At 41.1% G+C, this 19,402-nt stretch overlaps 1 protein-coding gene across 1 annotated transcript in view; it reads right to left on the bottom strand.

The window, feature by feature from the left end:
* PINX1 (PIN2 (TERF1) interacting telomerase inhibitor 1) overlaps positions 1-17,907 on the bottom strand; it is a gene marked incomplete at both ends in the record, with an annotated part of 56,023 nt that extends 38,116 nt beyond the window's left edge. The window contains 6 exons of the mRNA XM_080615953.1: positions 7,488-7,564; positions 10,275-10,367; positions 13,918-13,996; positions 14,706-14,798; positions 17,117-17,226; positions 17,847-17,907. Coding sequence (XP_080472079.1) covers positions 7,488-7,564; positions 10,275-10,367; positions 13,918-13,996; positions 14,706-14,798; positions 17,117-17,226; positions 17,847-17,907 — 513 coding nt within the window. The remainder of the gene's footprint in view (positions 1-7,487; positions 7,565-10,274; positions 10,368-13,917; positions 13,997-14,705; positions 14,799-17,116; positions 17,227-17,846) is intronic.
* Between the last annotated feature and the right edge of the window lie 1,495 nt (positions 17,908-19,402).

The raw sequence follows: 19,402 nt of genomic DNA, 5'->3' as shown, positions 1-19,402 counted from the left end.
TGTACACCGAAAATATATTTAGCCCTTCAGCTGTATTGTCATGCTGTTCTCCTGGTGAGTTTGTGTTACCAGATTTTCCTGGCTGTCCTTCAAGCATGGGCAAAGTCCTACTGCTAACTGCTGGCTTTGGGGCTTTTTGGTCAAGAAGAAAAAGCAAAACAGACAAAACCTCATGATTTCCTGCCACACCGATTCTGCAGAACACAGTGAGCTCCCATCCAAGTCAAAGAGAACTAAGCCACTAAGTGGAGTGTTACCATTTTCTACATATTGACACTAAAACTCTGTAATAAGACATGCTCGTCAAAGTAGCAGTGAACAAGAGGCTGACAGAAAACTTTCTAATCAGAAGCAGGTTCCTGAGGATATCAAACATGTAAAAGCACCATTATGTTGCTTTGCAGATTATTCTGCTAGGTCGCCTGCCTCCTTCCATTAACCAACATTCAAAAGAGTATTTAAAAAATACAGCCTTGACAAGAACTGAATAGGTCAAGAGGGTTAAGCAGTAATCATATGCCTACAGGAATGCTTTACACTGAAACAGAATATATTCAGAATATTCATTCTTGGACAGGATGTACCTCGCTTAGATGTCCCCTACGATCACTGAAGAGGCATATATCTCTAGGAAGGGTTTGGCTTCATACATCTTTCCCATCTTTGAAGACAGTGAATTCATCTGTTTGAGCACCTGTGCCTTCCAGAATGGTTTCGGTTGGAAGGGCCCTTAAAGCTCATCTAGTTCCAACCTCTCTCTGTTACAGGAAAGGACACCTTCCACTTGACCAGGTTGCTCAAAGCCCCATCCTACCTTTTGTTACCTATGTTTTCATTTGCCTTGGTTCTTGGCAAAGCGTTATATCCACTCTTCCCAATGGCATGAAACACATTACACAGTTCTGTGCTGAAATAGTCAAGTCACATAGGAATAAGCACTGTGCAGTTCTGAATTTTATCTCCAAATCTCTGATTATAAAATAATACCAGTCATGATACTGATGTTTGTGGGGTTTCACCATTGTGACTTCTGGGCAAGTTGCAAGTGTAGTCTGTTGGGTTTCTTTACCTGTGACAAAAGTCTGTTGCAGAAGTAGCATATAAATTAACTTGCCCTTAAAATGCATTTTTTCTTTCTGACAATAAACATATAATAAAAAAAGAAGGAAATATGTTAAAGACACTATCTCAGTGTTTTCCTACTGTCTTCCTCCGGAACACACTGAGAGCAATTACATTTTTACTCCAATTTCTTAAGGAAGCAAAGGAAGCAAAGTTTCCATGGTCATTCTGCCCAGACATTTGTGTACATCATGCACTTCTTTTCACTCCAGTAACTTTTAAATCCAACCTAGAAGAAGCTCAAGGTATTTCAAAGATATCAAGACTCTCACATATTTCATGCAAACAGGCAGCTGGACAGAGAAGGCCAACAGATCAGAGTGCACATGGACAGGGATTTCAGCATGAGCTCATCTCCTTTAGTCACACAGAATCCAAGGACAACACAACCACAGGAAACCAAGCTTCAGAGCTGGAGCCAGTCACAGAATGACTTGTTAGGAGATGTTTTACCTAAACCAATTCATCTGTGCCCATTCCAGCGGGCCTAAAAGTGTTAAATTCAACTTTTTTTCTTGGCATCACTTACTAAGGAGCTGGGATTTCCCTTAGGAGACTTCTACTGCCCTGCTGACATCACTGCAAGGAAGCCTGTTGAAGAGTAAGCTTGTGTCTTCCTTTTTCTAATTGAAGTTCTCACCCCCAGTACCATTCTTGGCTTTTGCCTACTCTGATTACTATCCCTTCCCTTCCTCTGTTCCTCCCTCCCTGACCCCCAGATATTTATAGGCAGAGAGGTCATCTTTTTCTGCCTTTTTCTCTGAGATGAATGTATCCAGTTCCTCCACTCTCTCCTTCTAGGACATGCCCTCTAACCCTGTCACCCATTTTACACTAAATCTTTCTGGACTTTCTCCAGGTTTTTGATGTCCTTTTTCTGTTCTTCTCAGTCCCAAATACCTCATGCTAGCTGTGGTCTCCAAAGCAGAACAGTGAAACAAACCTAAGTTAATTTTTAACTAATTTTTCCTTTCTGCAGCTTTTTGTTCCCTGACATTGCTGGAAAAAAGGAACAGCAAATTAATTTATATGCTACCTCTGCAACAGACTTTTGTCACAGGTAAAAAAACCCAGCAGACTAACTTGCAACTTGCCGAAAAGTCACAATGGTGAAACCCCACAAACATCAGTATCATGACTGGTATTTTGCAGAGTTGAGGCATAGGGAATTATTTCAGTTTACCCATAGCTTCAGTAAGCCCATGGCAGAGCCAGACTTTAATGGATTTTCAGTTATGTCCCATAAGATTAGCCAACATGCTTTTCTGATAAGTGCTGGGAAATATAAGTCAGTCGAGGAAGTTCTGCAAAATGTGTCAGAAGACAATTTCCTGATTAAGAAAAAAAAAGTACGTGAACAAGCAACAGGGTGGATAATTACATTTCTAATGACTAACATGGAAGAAATCACCACAAACTTGAGACTTTCGGGCTACTTGGATTAGGTGGTTTAAGGGAACATACGCAGGTTTACGTCCAAGTTACAAAAATTTGGAGGAAGCAGATTACTCATCAAATGGCCTGAGACACGGAAGTGAGATGGATGCAAAACATTCAGTTTTCTACGCATCTGAAACAGAGTTATTACAAATGCACAAGCAAATCAGAACTACTCTCCCAGCCCCCAAAGTGAAATCAGTGCCAGAATCATGTTGTTCAGCAACCAAGTTGGGACTGTCTGTAACTCATTCCCAAATCCTCAGTCTCACTCAGGAGCATTTTCTCCAGTGATAAGGCTTCATCAGGAAACACAGCTGGATGGAGGAAGGAAATTCTGAGAAGCAAAAAAAATAGTGGGGGTTCCAGGAAGTTCAACCAGATAGGAACTAATGGAATTTGTTTTTCTGTCTCCCCAGCTCCCAAGTGCTCATAAGCAAGTGAGAAAATCAGAGGGAAAGCAGGGGCGAAAAAAGTCTGGCAGATCTTACCCTGCAAAACAGGTCCTCACTGAAGGTCTCCAGAGAGCATCATAATTACAATTCAATATTTTCGATCACTTACTCTCCCTGGGAAAAACTGCAGACGTTTTCAATTTAGGCCCAATCTCAAGACCAGCCATTGTTTTCTCTCCCTGCTCTTTCTTTTTACTTGTTTTTATTTATTCATTATTTTTTAAACAAAGGTCCCTGTACAGTTTAGTAAGGAGGCTGTAGCTGGACACAAGATTAGCAAAATTAATAATAATTTTAAAAGTCCCGTTAGGTTTAACATTCAGGAGAATTAAAGGCTGCAAGCGCCTATGATTAGTAACACATATCCCAGAACCATCAAAACAACAGCTTTAACTAGAATCTCGGTCTTAGTAGTTCTAGAGAAACTGCTTTCAACCCTTAGGAGCAAAGAGCATTTCCTTCCATATCCTTTGCAATTCCACTCTTTTGCAATCTTTACAATCCTCTAGCCAACTCCCTCTTCCTTTGATAAAGTAGATAATCCAAATTTCAACATCTCCACTTACTGCAGTAGTGTCAGTGTGAAAGAAGAGAAAAGATCCATTAGCCAGATCAGTCCTAGGTTACTGAGACAGTTACAAAGTGAGTCTGAGATCAGCTTTACAGTTAAGACAGCTCAGATTAAGCCAGGACAAAAGGACTACACAGGACAAGATCATCAAATGATTGCTAATGATCATACTAGAAAAGACTGAACACGACTAATTGGAACAGCATCTCTGTGACATACTGATTTGTTGAGATACCATTTATCACAGCAGCAGTTCAGAGGTGACGTATTTTTGACAAGCACTTCAGAAGAGCCAGGATTATCTCCCTGGTCCAGAGACCAATTCACTCAGACTTGAGCCCTTCCACTAGTTCCCATTTGACCACAAGCACAGATGGAGTTTTTCGGATTTTGTTTCCCCCCTCATCCTCTTTTCCTAATCTTTAAGAACTGTCTGGTAAAACATCAGCCAACCAGCCAGACCTAATACAATGACACTGCTGATGAGCATCTATGTAACATCACTACGAGGATATACTGCACCTTAGGCTATTTGCAGAAATAGAAAAGCTCAAAGGTTGTGGGTACAACAGCTCTTAGCCATAAGAAAAGCTCTGTAACACATTCAAGATGAAAAGCCTATCCATAATGCCATCAGAAGCATACATCCTTAAACCTTCACATAACTTTCATCATGTCTTTGATACCTACAGAACCACAAATGACCACCTAATTCAGCCCATTTACCGCATAAGCATTTTGTTATTCCAGAATATTCCCATCTTCTGCTCCTTAAGTGATCTCTTTCATCCATACTGGGCTTTGTCTCAGGCTTAAATTGGAGGCCTTAAGGAAGGGAGATAGTCAAAACTCAGTTGGACAAGGTCCTGAGGCAACCTGACATAGCTGATCCTGCTCTGAGCAGGGTGACTGATACAAAGACCTCCAGGTCTCCTCCCATATCAGTAATCACATGATTTTATGAAGTTATTCCATGAAGTTACACCCAAGATGGTCCTGATCCTGGACTGAAACAACTAGAAATATGGGAAAAAGAATTATGGTGAATATTTTTGTCAAAAGGTCGAGTGGAATGACAACTCTACTCCAAGATAAGCCATCCAAATCAAATCCATACTGAATGTTTCTCAAACTATACCTCTTACAGCTGGGAACCTGCAATCAGAGTGACAATAGAAGTTCCAGCACCTACATAAGTATGACAACTGTCCTCATCTACTTTGAACAGGGTCAGCAGCATACAACTGCTACTAACGGCTGCAGAAGCTCCAACGAAAAGGGACTGCAGCCTTCCAGAGCCTGAAGTCATACCACAGGGCTCTGATGGACACCAGGACTCTTCCTACATTATCTCTACACAGGAACAGAAATGATCAACTCACTTCCAGTGGAATGACAGCGCTTTCCTGCTCCACTAGTGCACTCTCTGCCACATCAGGGAACTGCCCAGAGCCTAGGGATTTCAAACCAAAATGCAAACACACACAGAGAACAGGAGTGCAAATCCTCACAGAGTGGTTCCATTTGTGCCACCTTAAGGACCAGGCTCTGGAACGTGATGGAAAAAGATCATGAGAGTTCATGGGTGCGATGAAACGAAATTGCTCAGAGCTGGAGAGCCTGAGCAATGCATTTTGTTCTGTGCAAACTCCACAGATCTCTGATCCGTGAAGAAAAGGAGGTGGGGGAAGCAATTGTGCTGCCTCTGGCTTTCTCTCCCTGTTGCTGCCTAGCAGCAGACGGTAGGCAGAAGAGGACAGTACAGCTCCAAATTACATTACCTCCTGCCTGTATTTGCATGTGGAGATGTGGGTGCTTAACAAGGAACAGTCTATGACTTTTTGCCAGAACCCTGAACCGTTAGTTCAGTGAGGGGAAAATGGAAATCTGCACAGTAGCGATCAGCTAACCACTGCATCAGTCAAGGGATTAGGAGAAACACGCACAAACATACACAGCCTTCATAAGCAGCCATAAATGCATGTGATCCGCAGTGTCTATCAACAAAAGAACAAATACTCTACAGGGTAAGGTCCCAGGAGAAGCAACAGCACTTTCCAAACTTATCTTTTTAGTTTCAAAAGATGTGGGACTTTAAGGGGAATCAAAACCAACTATTTGGAACAACTCATGGGTGGGCAAAATCTGCTCCCTTAACCATAGCACTGTTGATTTGCATTAAATCCCAGTTTGTCTTGCTTCATAGTGATCTAACAGCAAAGGAGTCAAGAAGTAGATCCATGGCATATTCAAGTGATTAGAAGTGTTAATCGAAGGGGCTCTGATGGTGCAAGCTTGCCTACAGCATTTGAGACCTCTGACAACTCTCATGGACTTGAAGTCCTCAAATGCTTATTTCAAGACAGCAATAAGCTAAGATGGGTTCTGCTATGACTGATGGTCTACTCCGAAGCTCCTGCCTTTCAAACCAAACCATGTGTCCTGTGACAAAAGGTTATACTGTTTTTCGCAGTGGCAGACAAGACAGGACAGTTCTTAAGTTTTCTTCTAACTTCCTGGTTTAATCAGCTGCAACAGTATTTTCGCAGTTTATAGAGAACAGTACTCAGAAAACACACTTGACATTTTTCTCTGTCACCAATAAAGCTATCAATAACTTAAAAATCTACGACAGATTCACTGAAATTATAACGCTATATGGGATAACAGCAAGACCAAATCCTTCAAACTGTTCAATTCAAAACACCCCACTGAAGTACTATTTATTTTATAGTAAGAGTTTTATCCAGGGAAGAATCCCCAGTGGGTTGCTATTTGTTCTTAACAAGCTCCCTTGTCATTCTGCCTGGCATTTACAGAGCCACCCACTTCACTACTACCCAGGATCTCTCAGCACATTCTTCCTCTACTCCTCCCAAAGTTCACAGTGGCCTACTGTGAAGTTACAGAATTTCAAGAGCACTGTACAAAGAGCAAGGTGTCAAACACAGACATTCAGAAATGTCCACTGATTCTGTATTTCACGCCGCATCTTTCCCTCCCGACAAGAGACAACACAGAACTCTGGAACAATAGGGCAATTCTTGCAACACATGCATTTGTGCTTTTCTAGATGTTATTTTTTCCAAACCATTTTTCTGGATATGTTAGCCATGTCACAACATAAATCTGCTATTTCATATACCAATAAGAATCATCATAGAAAGGTTTGGTTTGGAAGGGATCTTAAAGCTCATCTAGTTCCAACCCCCCTTGCCACAGACAGGGACACCTTCCACTAGACAAGGTTGCTCATCAAAGCCCTGTCCAACCTGGCTCGAACATTTCCAGGGATAGGGCATCCACATTGCTTGAAATACAAAGCCTATTCTCTGCAAGTGCAAAAATGCTAATGAATACATAAATAAAGGAAAATAAATGCTAGCACAAACCTTGGTCTCATTACACAATGTTGGGGAAATGGTCTCCTCATTAAATATTTATCAGTGTTCAAGCCATCTTCGAATCTTTTGTTTGCAGCTGCTCAGCCTTTCCAAATTGTTGTGAAATAAGGATAGTTTGCTGAGATTGGCCAGCTGCTACTGAATGTCAGATTTTACTTTGGATATTTATGGATCTTTCAGATCAAGCAAAATTTATGTACTTTGCCATGTACACTGCATAACAAGTGTAAAATTTAAACACTCAAGTTTCCTAACTCAAAAGAAGTTGTATCATAATAATTCACAAAGTGATGTATTAAATTCACTCATTTCCTAACGGTTCAGATCACAGCCCTCCAACTGCAGCCTTCACATAGAAACAACAGCAATTTTACCGGCAGATGACTCCTTGCTTTTAATGGCCATGTGGTGATCTCATCAGCAGAAAGACATTTAAATACGGTTTTATAATGAGGAATAATACAGAAGGAAACGAGAAAGATGAAGCCTCTTGTTTACCTGTCCCTTCAAATTCCTCTGTCGCTTCCCAAATATGCAGGACAGATCATCTTCACTGCGCGAAGACAGATCCTTACCTGAAAGGGGTAAGAGGAAGAAGAAAATCTCACAACCTTACATCTGGTGATTACAGGTACATTTTGATAACACAAACTGTGACCCACTGAGGTAGAAATTCTTTTTGGAAGGGAACAAATATCAAGGGGAGAACGTTAAAGACACTAAATGAAGGCTGACCATGACTCCCACATACAACAGGAAATGTGTGTGTGTGTCTGTGTGTGTAAGGAGAAAGGTTGGTGAGAAGACAACCATGACCTGCTGGTGTATGTCCACATGGAAACCTTTAACCACAGCTTGTTTCCCCTGACTTGAAGCTGCAATTGGTATAGCAAGATGAGGAAGCAGCCTGCACTATGCTAAAGGGAAAGAAGAGTTGTAACCTCCTACACATGAGAAAAGTTCAAGGAGAAACTGCACATCTTCAGATTGTCACGAGAATTCCCCATCTCTGACAGAGTTATAGCTCCTCCATAGTGAAAAAAAACATTCACCTTTACTCAGTGGAGACTTTGATTCATGAAACTGCTTCTGAAAAGAAAAACCTCCATCTCTGCAACACACTGGTTTATTCAAACTTAAAACAATTTCAAGGGTGAAGTAAAAATTTCTCTGCATTCCAGTAGGACCATTACTCCCATCTGACTGTTGTGTGGGCAGCTGAATATCAGATATGGAGCATGGCAGGGGAAGAAAAAGGTTGTGATGTGATATTCTGAGATATGGGCAAAAGTCTAGCTGATTCCAGAGTGCAAAAACCTTTACATTGAGTTGCCCACAACTTATATCAGAAAAGTCTTAAAAAATATAACAGTCAGTAAAAGTTAAAGAAACAAAATTAGCCCAGACAGACCAACGTCTCAGGAGTCTACTGGGGTCTTACTCCACTTGATTTTCTGATTCCAAAACCACTGACCTCAAAATGAATCTAAGCACTTGCAATAGACAAATTAAAAAGATAACCTGACTATTTCCACCTATTTCTTCTTCTAGGATCCATAACTGCCCACAAAGGGTAAGCAGACGTATCAACCTAGACAAGAAAGTACTACACAACTTTCTGATGCCTCACTGCCCAGCCCTTGGACATCCTTACCCAAGCAAGCTGGGTGAAGAGTGGTGGCTGTTTTCAGTTTTACCTTGGTCAAGGCTTGCAACATAACACTTCCAATCATTCTGCTTCTCCTCTTACCCAGTGCTTTCTTTCCATGCCTTCCCTCCTTGAACGCATCCCCCTCCTCTTTTTGCATTCTCTAAAACAAAATCAACTTAGCTGACAGTTCAAACCTTTTTCAGCATTACAGTGGAACAGCTACTAGAAAAGCAATTGAAATTACTGTCTTAACCTCATATTGGTGTGTCTTTCCCAGACATGAGCACGGCTGCTAAGGCTATGTGTGGGGACTGTGTTCCTCCAGCAGTGCGGCTACAAAACAGCACCGAAAACGGAAGATGCATTTTCTGCTGTCGCTGCTCCCGCTTTTGTGTAAGCTTGTCTTGTTTAGTCTAAAAGGAAGCAGGATCGGACTTTAACAACAAGGGCCACAACAACATTGGCCTTTCTCAAATAACTTTTCCTCTTTCCCTGAAAAAGGAAAATTTCCCTGTTTTAGACCACAGAGGGTATAACACAATCAAACAGGGGCCTACCTTATAGAAACACTGCAGCCAAACAAATGAGGGATACTGTTAATATGAACACCTCCTCCACATTCTACTGGCTCAAAAGACACTTTTTTCCTATATTTTTAGTAAAAGGTTAAATCAAAATCAAAATAAATCCTTTTTGCTACTACCTCAAATGGGCCATGGCCTCTGTATTTGCAAGCCCTGAACCAATTCAATTGTTAAATGTCATAAAGTGAATGGGTCATGTTAACATGTTGACTTCAAGGCCAAATTATTTATTCAAAAATACCAAATCCCAATATCAGAATTCTGCCTCCATGCAGACATCAATTACTTTTGCTTTAGCAGAGGCATTTGCTATCTGAAACCAATATACAGAGCCTTAAGTTCAATAAATTAGCCATTAGTGGAAAACAATCCAATCCCATACACACATGAAATATATATACGCACACTATATGCACATGGATATGTGAAAGGGGAAGGCAACCACTAAAGAAATAGAGGAAGGGACTGAACAACTGTCAAGAGCCAAAATGAGGGATAGCTGAAATAATGTAATCACTCTAAGAAAGAAATTGCAAAACTCCACAAGTTCTTGATACAGTTTTTGTGGCCACCAACTACTGTCCTAATTTAGCCATAAAGTAACTGGTAGATGTAAGAGGGTTTTCCCTCTTCCTGCACTCAGCTTTAATCTGACCACTGATTTTATCCATGTGATCTCTTAGCAGGAGTTACTAGAGATTGCAGAGGATAGTACCGTGCAGACGCTCAAGTAACTCTTATCACCTTTGCCTCCCCTTCCCATTCCCTGCCCACACACAAATCACTCAAGAGTATTTACTGTTCCTTTATTCAGCTGATGATTCCTTCAGACAGAAACTGGTTTATTCAACAGTGTCAGCTTAAAGCCACTCAAAATTGTCCAAAATTGAGGAACAACATATTATAACTTTAAGTAAGTTGCTGTAGGCAGCATTTCTAAACTAAGATTTCACTTGCCAAATTTAAACCCCAGAAGGCAACAGATCACCTTAACACATTTTTTTCTCCTGATCTTGGCTAGAGCTCATGAAACAATGGAACTCCCCTTACCTTTTGCAAACTTCATATAATGGACACGTTTCTTGGAAGATTTGGATTTTTCTTCCAGACTGAATGTCTTCTTCTGATTATTCACTGAGGACTCTAAAAAAAACCAAACAGGTCCCAATCCTATCAGAGACATTCTAACCACCAAACATCAGTATATTTAAGTTTCTCTCTCTAAATCAAGTCTCAACATATCACAACGTATTACTGAAGGAACTATGGTAATTTTTGTCCAAGACATGTTACTGCTTGATTTTTTCTTTTTGTCACATCCCCTTCCCATTTCCAATCTAATGTAATTTGAAAAGGCAGATCCAGGTACTCCAGGTCAAAGGCAAATTCATTTCTAAAGTAAGAAAAGAATAGTAAGTCAGAGTTTATTGTGCTGTTTGTTTACAAAATATCTACAGTGCCACAGTCTGAGAAAGATGTAAGAAATGGGATAAAATAAAATACTGAACCTGACTGGATAGAAAGGGGGAAAAAAACCCACCAACATAGTCCTTTCACTTCTAACGCTATACAAAGTGTCTCTTTCTGGACACAGTTTGATACATCTGTGTAACAAAATTAAAGTGTGGCAGAGCTTTTCTGTCCCTGAGGCCAGCTAGAACAATTTGCCACATCCATACGATTTAATTTTCCTAACTTGCAGAAAAGGGGCTGCATCTAAACTGTCCACTGGGATGGTCTCCGGGTTGGCTGAGTCCCAAATTCACTCAGCAGTCATCTGGGAGAATGTTAGCTTGTGCAGGTCAAAACCACGTAAAGGATTAATTTGACTATTTAACAGTAAAGATATCAAGTTCCTGTGCTGTGGCAGGTCATTTTACTGGTACAGATGTACTCTTTGAATCCACAGAGCCTGTCAATTTACAAGAAGTTCTCAGAAGCAAGTAACCTGCTTTCTGGTTAATAACTACTTTATTAGTAATCACCATAGGATTATGTAACTCTGTAACTCTAGAAAAGGCTACTCTGGTGAGATGGTTTTTTCCTCCCCCAGTGACAACTGGGATGATAGGGAAATCAACCCATACCTTGAGGGCCAAGGTGAGTCACCTTTTTCATATGATCCCACCCCTAAAAGTTCTGCAGACCAAGCTTTTCCGACATTAGAATTACAGCACTCCACTGTTTGGTAGGCAGTGACAAGGCAAATGAAACCCACAGCCTGCAGTGAGAGAGCTGATTACCAGAAAGCACTTTGAGATCTACTCTTCCAGCCTTAAGAAGACAAAGGACTAGCAAACCCAGTTTTAGGTAAGAGTCTGCAGTCAATTTGAAAATCCTCTATAAATAGGGTCTGTGGGGAAAGTATGCATCACAACTAAACTACTCTGACCAGAGATGAGGCACTTATTTAAGCCTGCTCTCTGATTCACTTGTACAGACGGAACATTCCACAGCAAAGGATTTCCACAGAGCTTCCTCCTCCTCTTTATTCTTGCAGCAAAAGGCACAGCAGCACCGCCTTGTGACTTCAGGGAGGAATTTCACTCCTGGAACGTGCCGGCACTTGCAATGGCCAGGTAGGTACATCCCTCTGTCTTCCAGTAACTGGCAAATCCTGAACAAGCACTGCAGGAGTATCCATGTGCTTTTTAAAGCAATTTAGTCATAGCAAAAAGCCAAGTGTCATTTCTGTAGTAAATTTGATGCAGATGAATATTCCAAAGCATATTACAGCCATGAACAGCACGTCGCCCCATTTTACAAACAGGAAAGGGACATAGTCATCACTACTTAGTAGTCCAGCAAAAGAGCCAGGAATCAAAACTCTTCACTAGGTAATCAGCTAGGAAAAAAAGAAGAAAGAAAAGGAAGCTAAAACTATGCACCAAGGGTATTCGAATGTTGGCATACTAACCACCACAGAGCCCTTCCTTCCCGATCCCTAATTGCAATCCAACTCTGGCAACTACACCAGTTATTTAAGAACAATGAAGTTTTTCAGCTGACTTTTAATGCAACTTGAAACTGGATGATGGCCAATAATGTAACATTTGATCCTGTAGCACAGCTGCGGGCAGAGCTATCTGGATGAATTTTGCCAGCTTAAACAATTGCCAAAAAAACAAGTTTCAGAGCAATGCCTACAGTCTGCAAATCACTAAACGTGACTCTGGCCAGGGATTTTCGATGTGCACCCAAAATTGTCCTCTGATTGAAAACTCTTTTCCCAGGTCCTAAAATGATGAAGGAATATTAACTGAGTAAACCAGGGAGAAATACAGTTGTCAGGGGCCATTCTGCATCAGTAGAAATGACCCAGGGAATACTGCACAGATTTAGGAACAAGACAGCCTTGCTCAATGAACCTGCCTCTGTGCTGACTCATTGTCCTTGGGCAAGTCATTTCAGCTCTCCACTCATCAGTTTGCAGGTTTCCCACCAGTTACACCTAACTGATCTTTCCATGGCTCAAGTTGGAACTTGGGTAGGATTTAGCTATAAAGGTAGAAAGGAACTTCTGGAATTTCCTTATGAAACGCTATTCTACCTCTTGAGGACTTCAACTACAGGACCTAGCACTGTGTGGACCTCAAGACCATGGTCAGGGCTCCAATGCACAAGGATAATATACACAGCAATTTTAAAGTGGTTTAAAAGCATCAGGTTCAGAATTTTAATCATAGGTGTCTAGGATTAGAAACCAAGTTTGATCCTTCTTGCTAACTGATTTTCTTCCTCCTTTTTCTGCCTCCCCTCTCCTAGAAAACCTTCTGTGCTCAAACGTTAAGAGTGAATGAATCAACAGTTGCTAGACTCTCTAGGCTGGCAATTCCGCCACTAGTAGCACATGGATAGACTGCTCTGTCCAAGCAGAAGCCCTTGATTTAACAACACTCCACACACAGTTGTTTACATATATGATCAGAGTTTAAACTTGAGTCTAACTAAAGGAGAGATAATAAACCATTTAATGTGCACAATTCTGTAAGGCTGCACCCACCAGTTGTGCACAACTTCATTTTTACAAACCGAAGTCTAACTGAACAAAGCTTTTAAAAATTAAAAGACTTATAAATAGCCCTTTCAGGAAATTTGTGTAGTTTCCCCCACTTGTGTGCTCTACATCAGGGTGACAAAAATCACATTGTACCACACTCAAAACAGACGCATAACTCTGAGTCAAAAGCTAAGAAGCAGCTCTCTGAGGACAGGAAAAGTAGGTATTTAAGAAATCACCAGAGCCTGGAAGCCAGGTATGACAGTTCATTAATAAAAGGAAGGCAAACACATTGCAATGGCGAGTGAGTGCATTGTGAGCTTTTGCACTGCCTCTGGCTGCTGTATAAAGAGGCAAGTGCTACAGTAGAACTTCCCAGCAAAAGATCCCACATGTTGTGGCCCTGGATAAAATAAACAAGTTTAAAATTTTAAGTCTGCTTTCCCCAACAAAAGCCTTTAATAGAGACCTGACTGAGAGCAAAACTGACCCATTGAGATCAACATATAAACTTCAGCATGGTAATGGATGACATGTCCTTCAGCTCCCACTGATTTCAGGGAAGAAGGGGGAGTTGCCAACCTCAGCAAGACTATCACCACCCCAAAGTATTGGGCCTCAGCTAGCCTTTAAGACAGAGCATGGAAACTCTGCTAAGCTTCCAGCATCTGACTGAGCAAAGCACGAACCTACCTGTTTCACCCTGTCTATGGCAATCATTCAGTTCAGCCAGAAGCTGGTTGAAGTCATCCTGATGAGCAATCCAGTTGTCCTGTAAATATCACCCACATGAATACAAGGCAAAAGTCTTCAGAACTAACAAAAGTTTTGCTAAACCAAGTATTAAGACTGCACTCTAAGAAGTAACTTAATTGTAGATACTCAATGCTGTTCAGTGGAAGGGACCCTCAGAAGCAACACAGGTGCTCGCTACAGTCACTCTAAAGAGTAGTAATCGTAAGGGTTGTGTTTGTAAGTTCTTAGTACTGAGCTACTGTTGGCTCTGTGTGTCTCCTATCATTGCAAGATGTTATCAAAAGCAGGCAGGAAACAGCACTGTGATTTTTTCCAGCAAAGTGATTTGAGATGTTGATTACGAGACAGGCACGTTTAGGACCATGTTCTGCTCTACCTATGTACCTGAACTCCAGTCAGAAAGGTGACTGTATCAGGAAGAGGAACAGAAGGCATGAAGCGGGGCAGAAGACATAAAGAAAAGGCAAGTATTTCAGTGATTTGCTAGGAAGCAAAAAAAATCTTGGAACAGCTGGCCTGCAGAATTCACTGTAACATTTCCAAGCAGGTACTTGCTCCTAGAACACCCAAAAAAGCAGAAACTCCAGGTCAAGAGTTTCTGCAGAGACACTGGCATAGGTACATGCTGCCACCAGATGTGACAACCGATTTCACAAATATCCTGTTACAAAGATTGTGCTTTAGCTGAAATGGGAGCCATTTCCTTACCTGGCTCTAGTGCTCACCTCATAATTGATGGTTGCTCCTAACCCCAGAGTGTTGTTTTTCACTTGAACCTTGATATGTTCTGTATTTCCTTGTTCTTGAGCCCCAAGACCCTAAGGAGGATTTAAGCATAAAAGTGTAAGGATTTTATAGCAGCAATTAAAGCTTTTGATCTGTAAGGTAGTTTGCAATGAAATACAGCAAGAAATCTCAACTTGCTATTTATTTGCTTGCCTGTAACTGAATTCATTCACAGGCATTAGCACACATGAGATATTACGTTTTTTTAATTTACTACTTAAGCCTCCAGCAAAGTATTACAAACACTAAAATAGCAACAACATTAAGCAGCTGGGTGATTAATCAGGAAGCCACCTGACATTCCTAGGCAAGTCCATAGTGTTTACAATTTTAAAACAAGATACTACATAAAAAGAACTTGCCTCTCACGAAAAATGCCTCCGTCATAGGGAAAGCAGCTGTGTAATGGGCTGTAAGACAGATGCCACATACAACATGCAATACAGAACGAAGCTATACAGGAGGAAAGTGGGGGAGAGGATCAGGCTGGAGCCAGCAGAACATTAAACACTTCTTCTATCTCATTCACACTCATTAATTGATGAAGATATTGGAGCAAACAAATGTTGGGTTTGTCTATCCTAAAAACCATCATCACTCAAATCTGGGAAGCAATCTTCAGGCCCAGTATTATTGTTCTTAACTATACAGTGGGGGGGGGGGAGGGAAGGGGGGCAAAGAGGGAAGGAACCCCAAAAAGATAAAAAGACAAAGCATTTGGTTTAAAACTTTATTCCTGGTATCTACTACCCACTTCTTCCCTAATCTGCCACCAGTAACAAATCATCAGCTATGTGTTTGGCTATAATAAACATGTATGTGTTGGAGCAGTGGAGAGAAGCCCTGTGGATCAATCCCGGGCATATCTAATATTTGGAGGAAGGAGGCATAGTTGAAAAAGGCTGTTGCTGTTACAAAACCAGTAGAGCTTATTTGGTCAGTGGGGAGGAGAATTTACCTTGAAACTTCTGCTAACGAAAAAGTATGGAAGCAAGCAGGATACTTGGCTGCACATCCTGCTGTGACCCAATTCCAATACAACTAATAACAGGACCAGTGTAAGCAGCTTAATTTCACTGCACAGATGGGCTTTTGCCCATCAATATGATCAAGCTTAAGTTCCATTTGTCTAAGTTTGTAGTGGAATGGAGGCATGAATCCTTCTTGTGCAGCTATAACTTGTAAAGGAAGATCCGGCAGCTCAAGTAGGAAACTTATCGTTGTGAAGAAGACTGGGAGGGGACAGACAGAAGAGAAAACATGAGCCCTTCCTCTAACACCCTGACACAGTGTTCATAACAGCAAAGGTGTTATTTGTGGTCAGAGAAGCTTATGGCCTAAAATACATTCAGGGCATTTAACAGCATCGTTTTCTACTCTGGTTTACATATCTGTTTTAATCTTACACACATGAAACGCCTATGCATGCAATTTACATTAAAAGACAGTGCTCTAACTCCATGCTCTTAAGAGGCTGGTCTAAAGCCCAGTGAAACTGATGCCAGTTCCTTGACTTACCAGCCTTTGAATCAGGTACTGCTGTTTGTTCAAATGAGAGGTAGCTAGAAGCCAGATTTACATGTGCTAAATGTAAGACAACTGAGGCAACAGCAGGTTATACTGAGAAAGCCATGAGCATGCTTATTTTCTTGCTAAGTTTTAATGCATTCACAAAATTAAGAATGAACCTAATTTTATCCCTTTTTAAAAAGGCTGGGAGAGAAAATCTAGGAGAATTAGTATCATGGGGGTTTTGTGTGCATTAAACACACTGATGTGCAGGCCAAAATCTCAGCTTTCCTGAGGCACCTTTGTGGCAGTTAAACTGCTTTTAAGGGGCAGCTGGGAAGCCTGTAGCTGTCTGCACCGACCTAGATATTAATCTTAGCCCCAGAAACCAGTCACCTCACCCCACAGGTACAGGCTGGAGGTGGGAAGGAATACACCTCACATAACACTGCACTTTGGTCATTCAAGGAACAGATCGGAAGTAATCTTTAAAAATAGGTGACAGATCAGAGCAGGTCCTGGAGTTGCTCAGAACAGTACCAAAAGCCAGGGAGAGGACTGAGGTGTGTAAAGGCAACTGAAAAGCCTTTACCCATCACCTAAATTTCATGGGTCAATGCCTGCCCTTACTTAGGTGCAAAGTCAAAGGAAGGGAGAAAAACAGGACAGGCCCAAGCAAGAAAGCACCTTTGTAACAAACTGTAGATATTTAACATTGCTCAAATTCTTTGTGCACTTCAGAGAATAAATCAAATAGAACATGGTCATTTTAAACATCGAGATCGAGAATCCCCTGGCAGTCTTTCGCCCTTCAGCCAGACAATTCTCCTTTAGATCATACCTTTCCTTTGGACCAGCCCATCTTTTCCAGCATCTTCTGGCCAAATTTAGATTCATCTTTACTCCAAGCGCTATTTCGTGGATCCACAGACCACTTCTGCCTTCTACGGGCTAGAGCAGGAAGGAAAAATTCAGACAGGCTCTACTGATATTCCCATGGTGTTCTTAGTATTCAATCAATCCCAGAAAAACTCTTTATTGCAAAAAAATAACCCAGAACTTATGCCAGACTAAACACATTTTGGGGGTTAATTTTACTAAACCTCATATTGGGGGAAAAAAAAAAAAAAAGCCAACGAAAATGTTCATTATTAATGTGAAAAATGCCAGAGTAAATTTGTTATGGAAGTTGTCCCCCCTAAGGATGAGCTGCAACTCAGGGAAGGCTTCAAGGATTACCACTTATGTGCACAGGCCTAAATTTGGTATTTATTCCAACTTTGTTCTACATCTGGCTTTAACGTGAAATCTACAGGGGATGAGACTACGGTGCTGGCTTTCCCAGTTCTGGACAGTATCCACTAGCCAGACTTCCTTTCAACCAGAACACAGAAGCTTTAGTATTTGCCTTCATAACAAAAGCCAAATCAAAAATCAAAAGTGAGTGACCAGAGAAATTAAATTACAGGCCAAAAACCAGTTAGATTTCAGCTTTTGGATTTGCAACAAAATGGTTTATTCAGAAACTGAACAGTCACTGGAAATCACTGCAGGTGTTAAAAAATCCAAACGAGAATCATAGCTCCTTTGCAGACTACTGAAGAAACAAACTACCGTCCCCCAGGCCCACATGCGTGCGCTTGCCTCTAGCATCAGGAATAACTTCAATGAAATCAAGGAAGAAAAGCTAGCGCAGTTAACCAACCACTTCAACTGTGCACCTAAACACAAGCAGGAAGACAACCGAAATAAACAAGACAAACAAAGAATGGGAGACAGGAAGATTACAAACTTCATTAAACACGATGGGAAACGGCAGATCAAAAATGACCGATTAACTCAAGGCCATACAAAGTCAGTGAGAAGCCAAGTCTACCGAGGTGCTTGCACCATAATCAGGAAGTCATCTTTCCCTAAAATGCAACACTTAGGATTTGGGCCAGGGGAACAGACTATTACAAGGATGGCTGATTCATTTTTTGCCCAGTTTTGTTTCATTCTTAAAGAAGAACTAATAGAGTTAGAATACAAGACTGTGGCTTTTTTTAACATACTGCTGAAGCTTTGAAGCTCAAAATAGGTGCTGTATGACAGCCCCATAAAAAGTAATAGTCTGATAAGGTTTTCATAAAATCCCAACAGTCCATAACAAAAGATTTTACAGTAGGTTAAATGACTCAATGCTGTGAGAGGAATTGACATAGCCTTCACTTGGTTCACTTCTCTGCAGGAAAACGACAACTTGCTTCCAACAGGCAGCCTTCAGAGAAGCATCTACTACAAGCCCTACCTGTGCTGCTAACAACAGCTGGTAAAATGCCACTGTGGACTGTGATTTTCAATGCCCAAGCAAATTAGGGTTCCCTGCTGCCCCACTGAGAAGAAAAACTGTGATACCCACTCCCTTAGCGAGGTAACTCACTTCACTGACTTACATCAAGCTAGGAATCTGGGACAATGAACATGCTTTGTCATCTTCCCTGACATAAGATGCTAACAATTTCTAAGGACCCAGGTTTCCAGTTCTTTATTTGGGGGGGTTATTGGGAATTAAAATGTTATCAAGCTGGAAGCAAAAGCTAAATCCTAAAGAGACAGGGAATATCTTGGCTGTTGCTTTTGTCTGTAGCTGACAGCGAGACAAATAGCGTAAAAAGACAGACAACAAAAATAAGCAATTTAATAGAGATTATACTCCCCAGCTGAGCAGCAGCCCCTCCTTTTCAATCATACATCTTAACTTATCCTTTTATTTAAAATCTCTCAATTAACATCAACATTCCCTCACTCAGTCAACAAAAACTGTTCAATGCCTCTTTTGAAACCTAACTATAACAACATTTTAAGTGCGACCATATTCTGTCCTGCTCTCTTCAACTAGCTCCGCAGGTAGTGACTTTGCAAATACCAAGAAATTCAATTCAACGCAGTTTCTGCATCTGTAAAGCCACTGCATGTATCTCAGGATTTGCCTATGCAGCAGAGATAATCCATGTCAACCGAGTGTGAATTAAATTAACTTCCAAATTGAGTTGTTTGATGTAGTTCAACTATTCTACTTTAAAAGTTAATTTCTATTATTTTTTTTTAATCTCCCTCCAATGAAGATATTTTACTCCCAGGAGGG

The sequence above is a fragment of the Psittacula echo genome (assembly GCF_963264785.1).
Source record: "Psittacula echo genome assembly, chromosome: 4".
Classification (NCBI taxonomy): domain Eukaryota; kingdom Metazoa; phylum Chordata; class Aves; order Psittaciformes; family Psittacidae; genus Psittacula; species Psittacula echo.
Note: the sequence above shows the minus strand (reverse complement) of the source record. Positions and strands in the feature narration are given on the sequence as shown.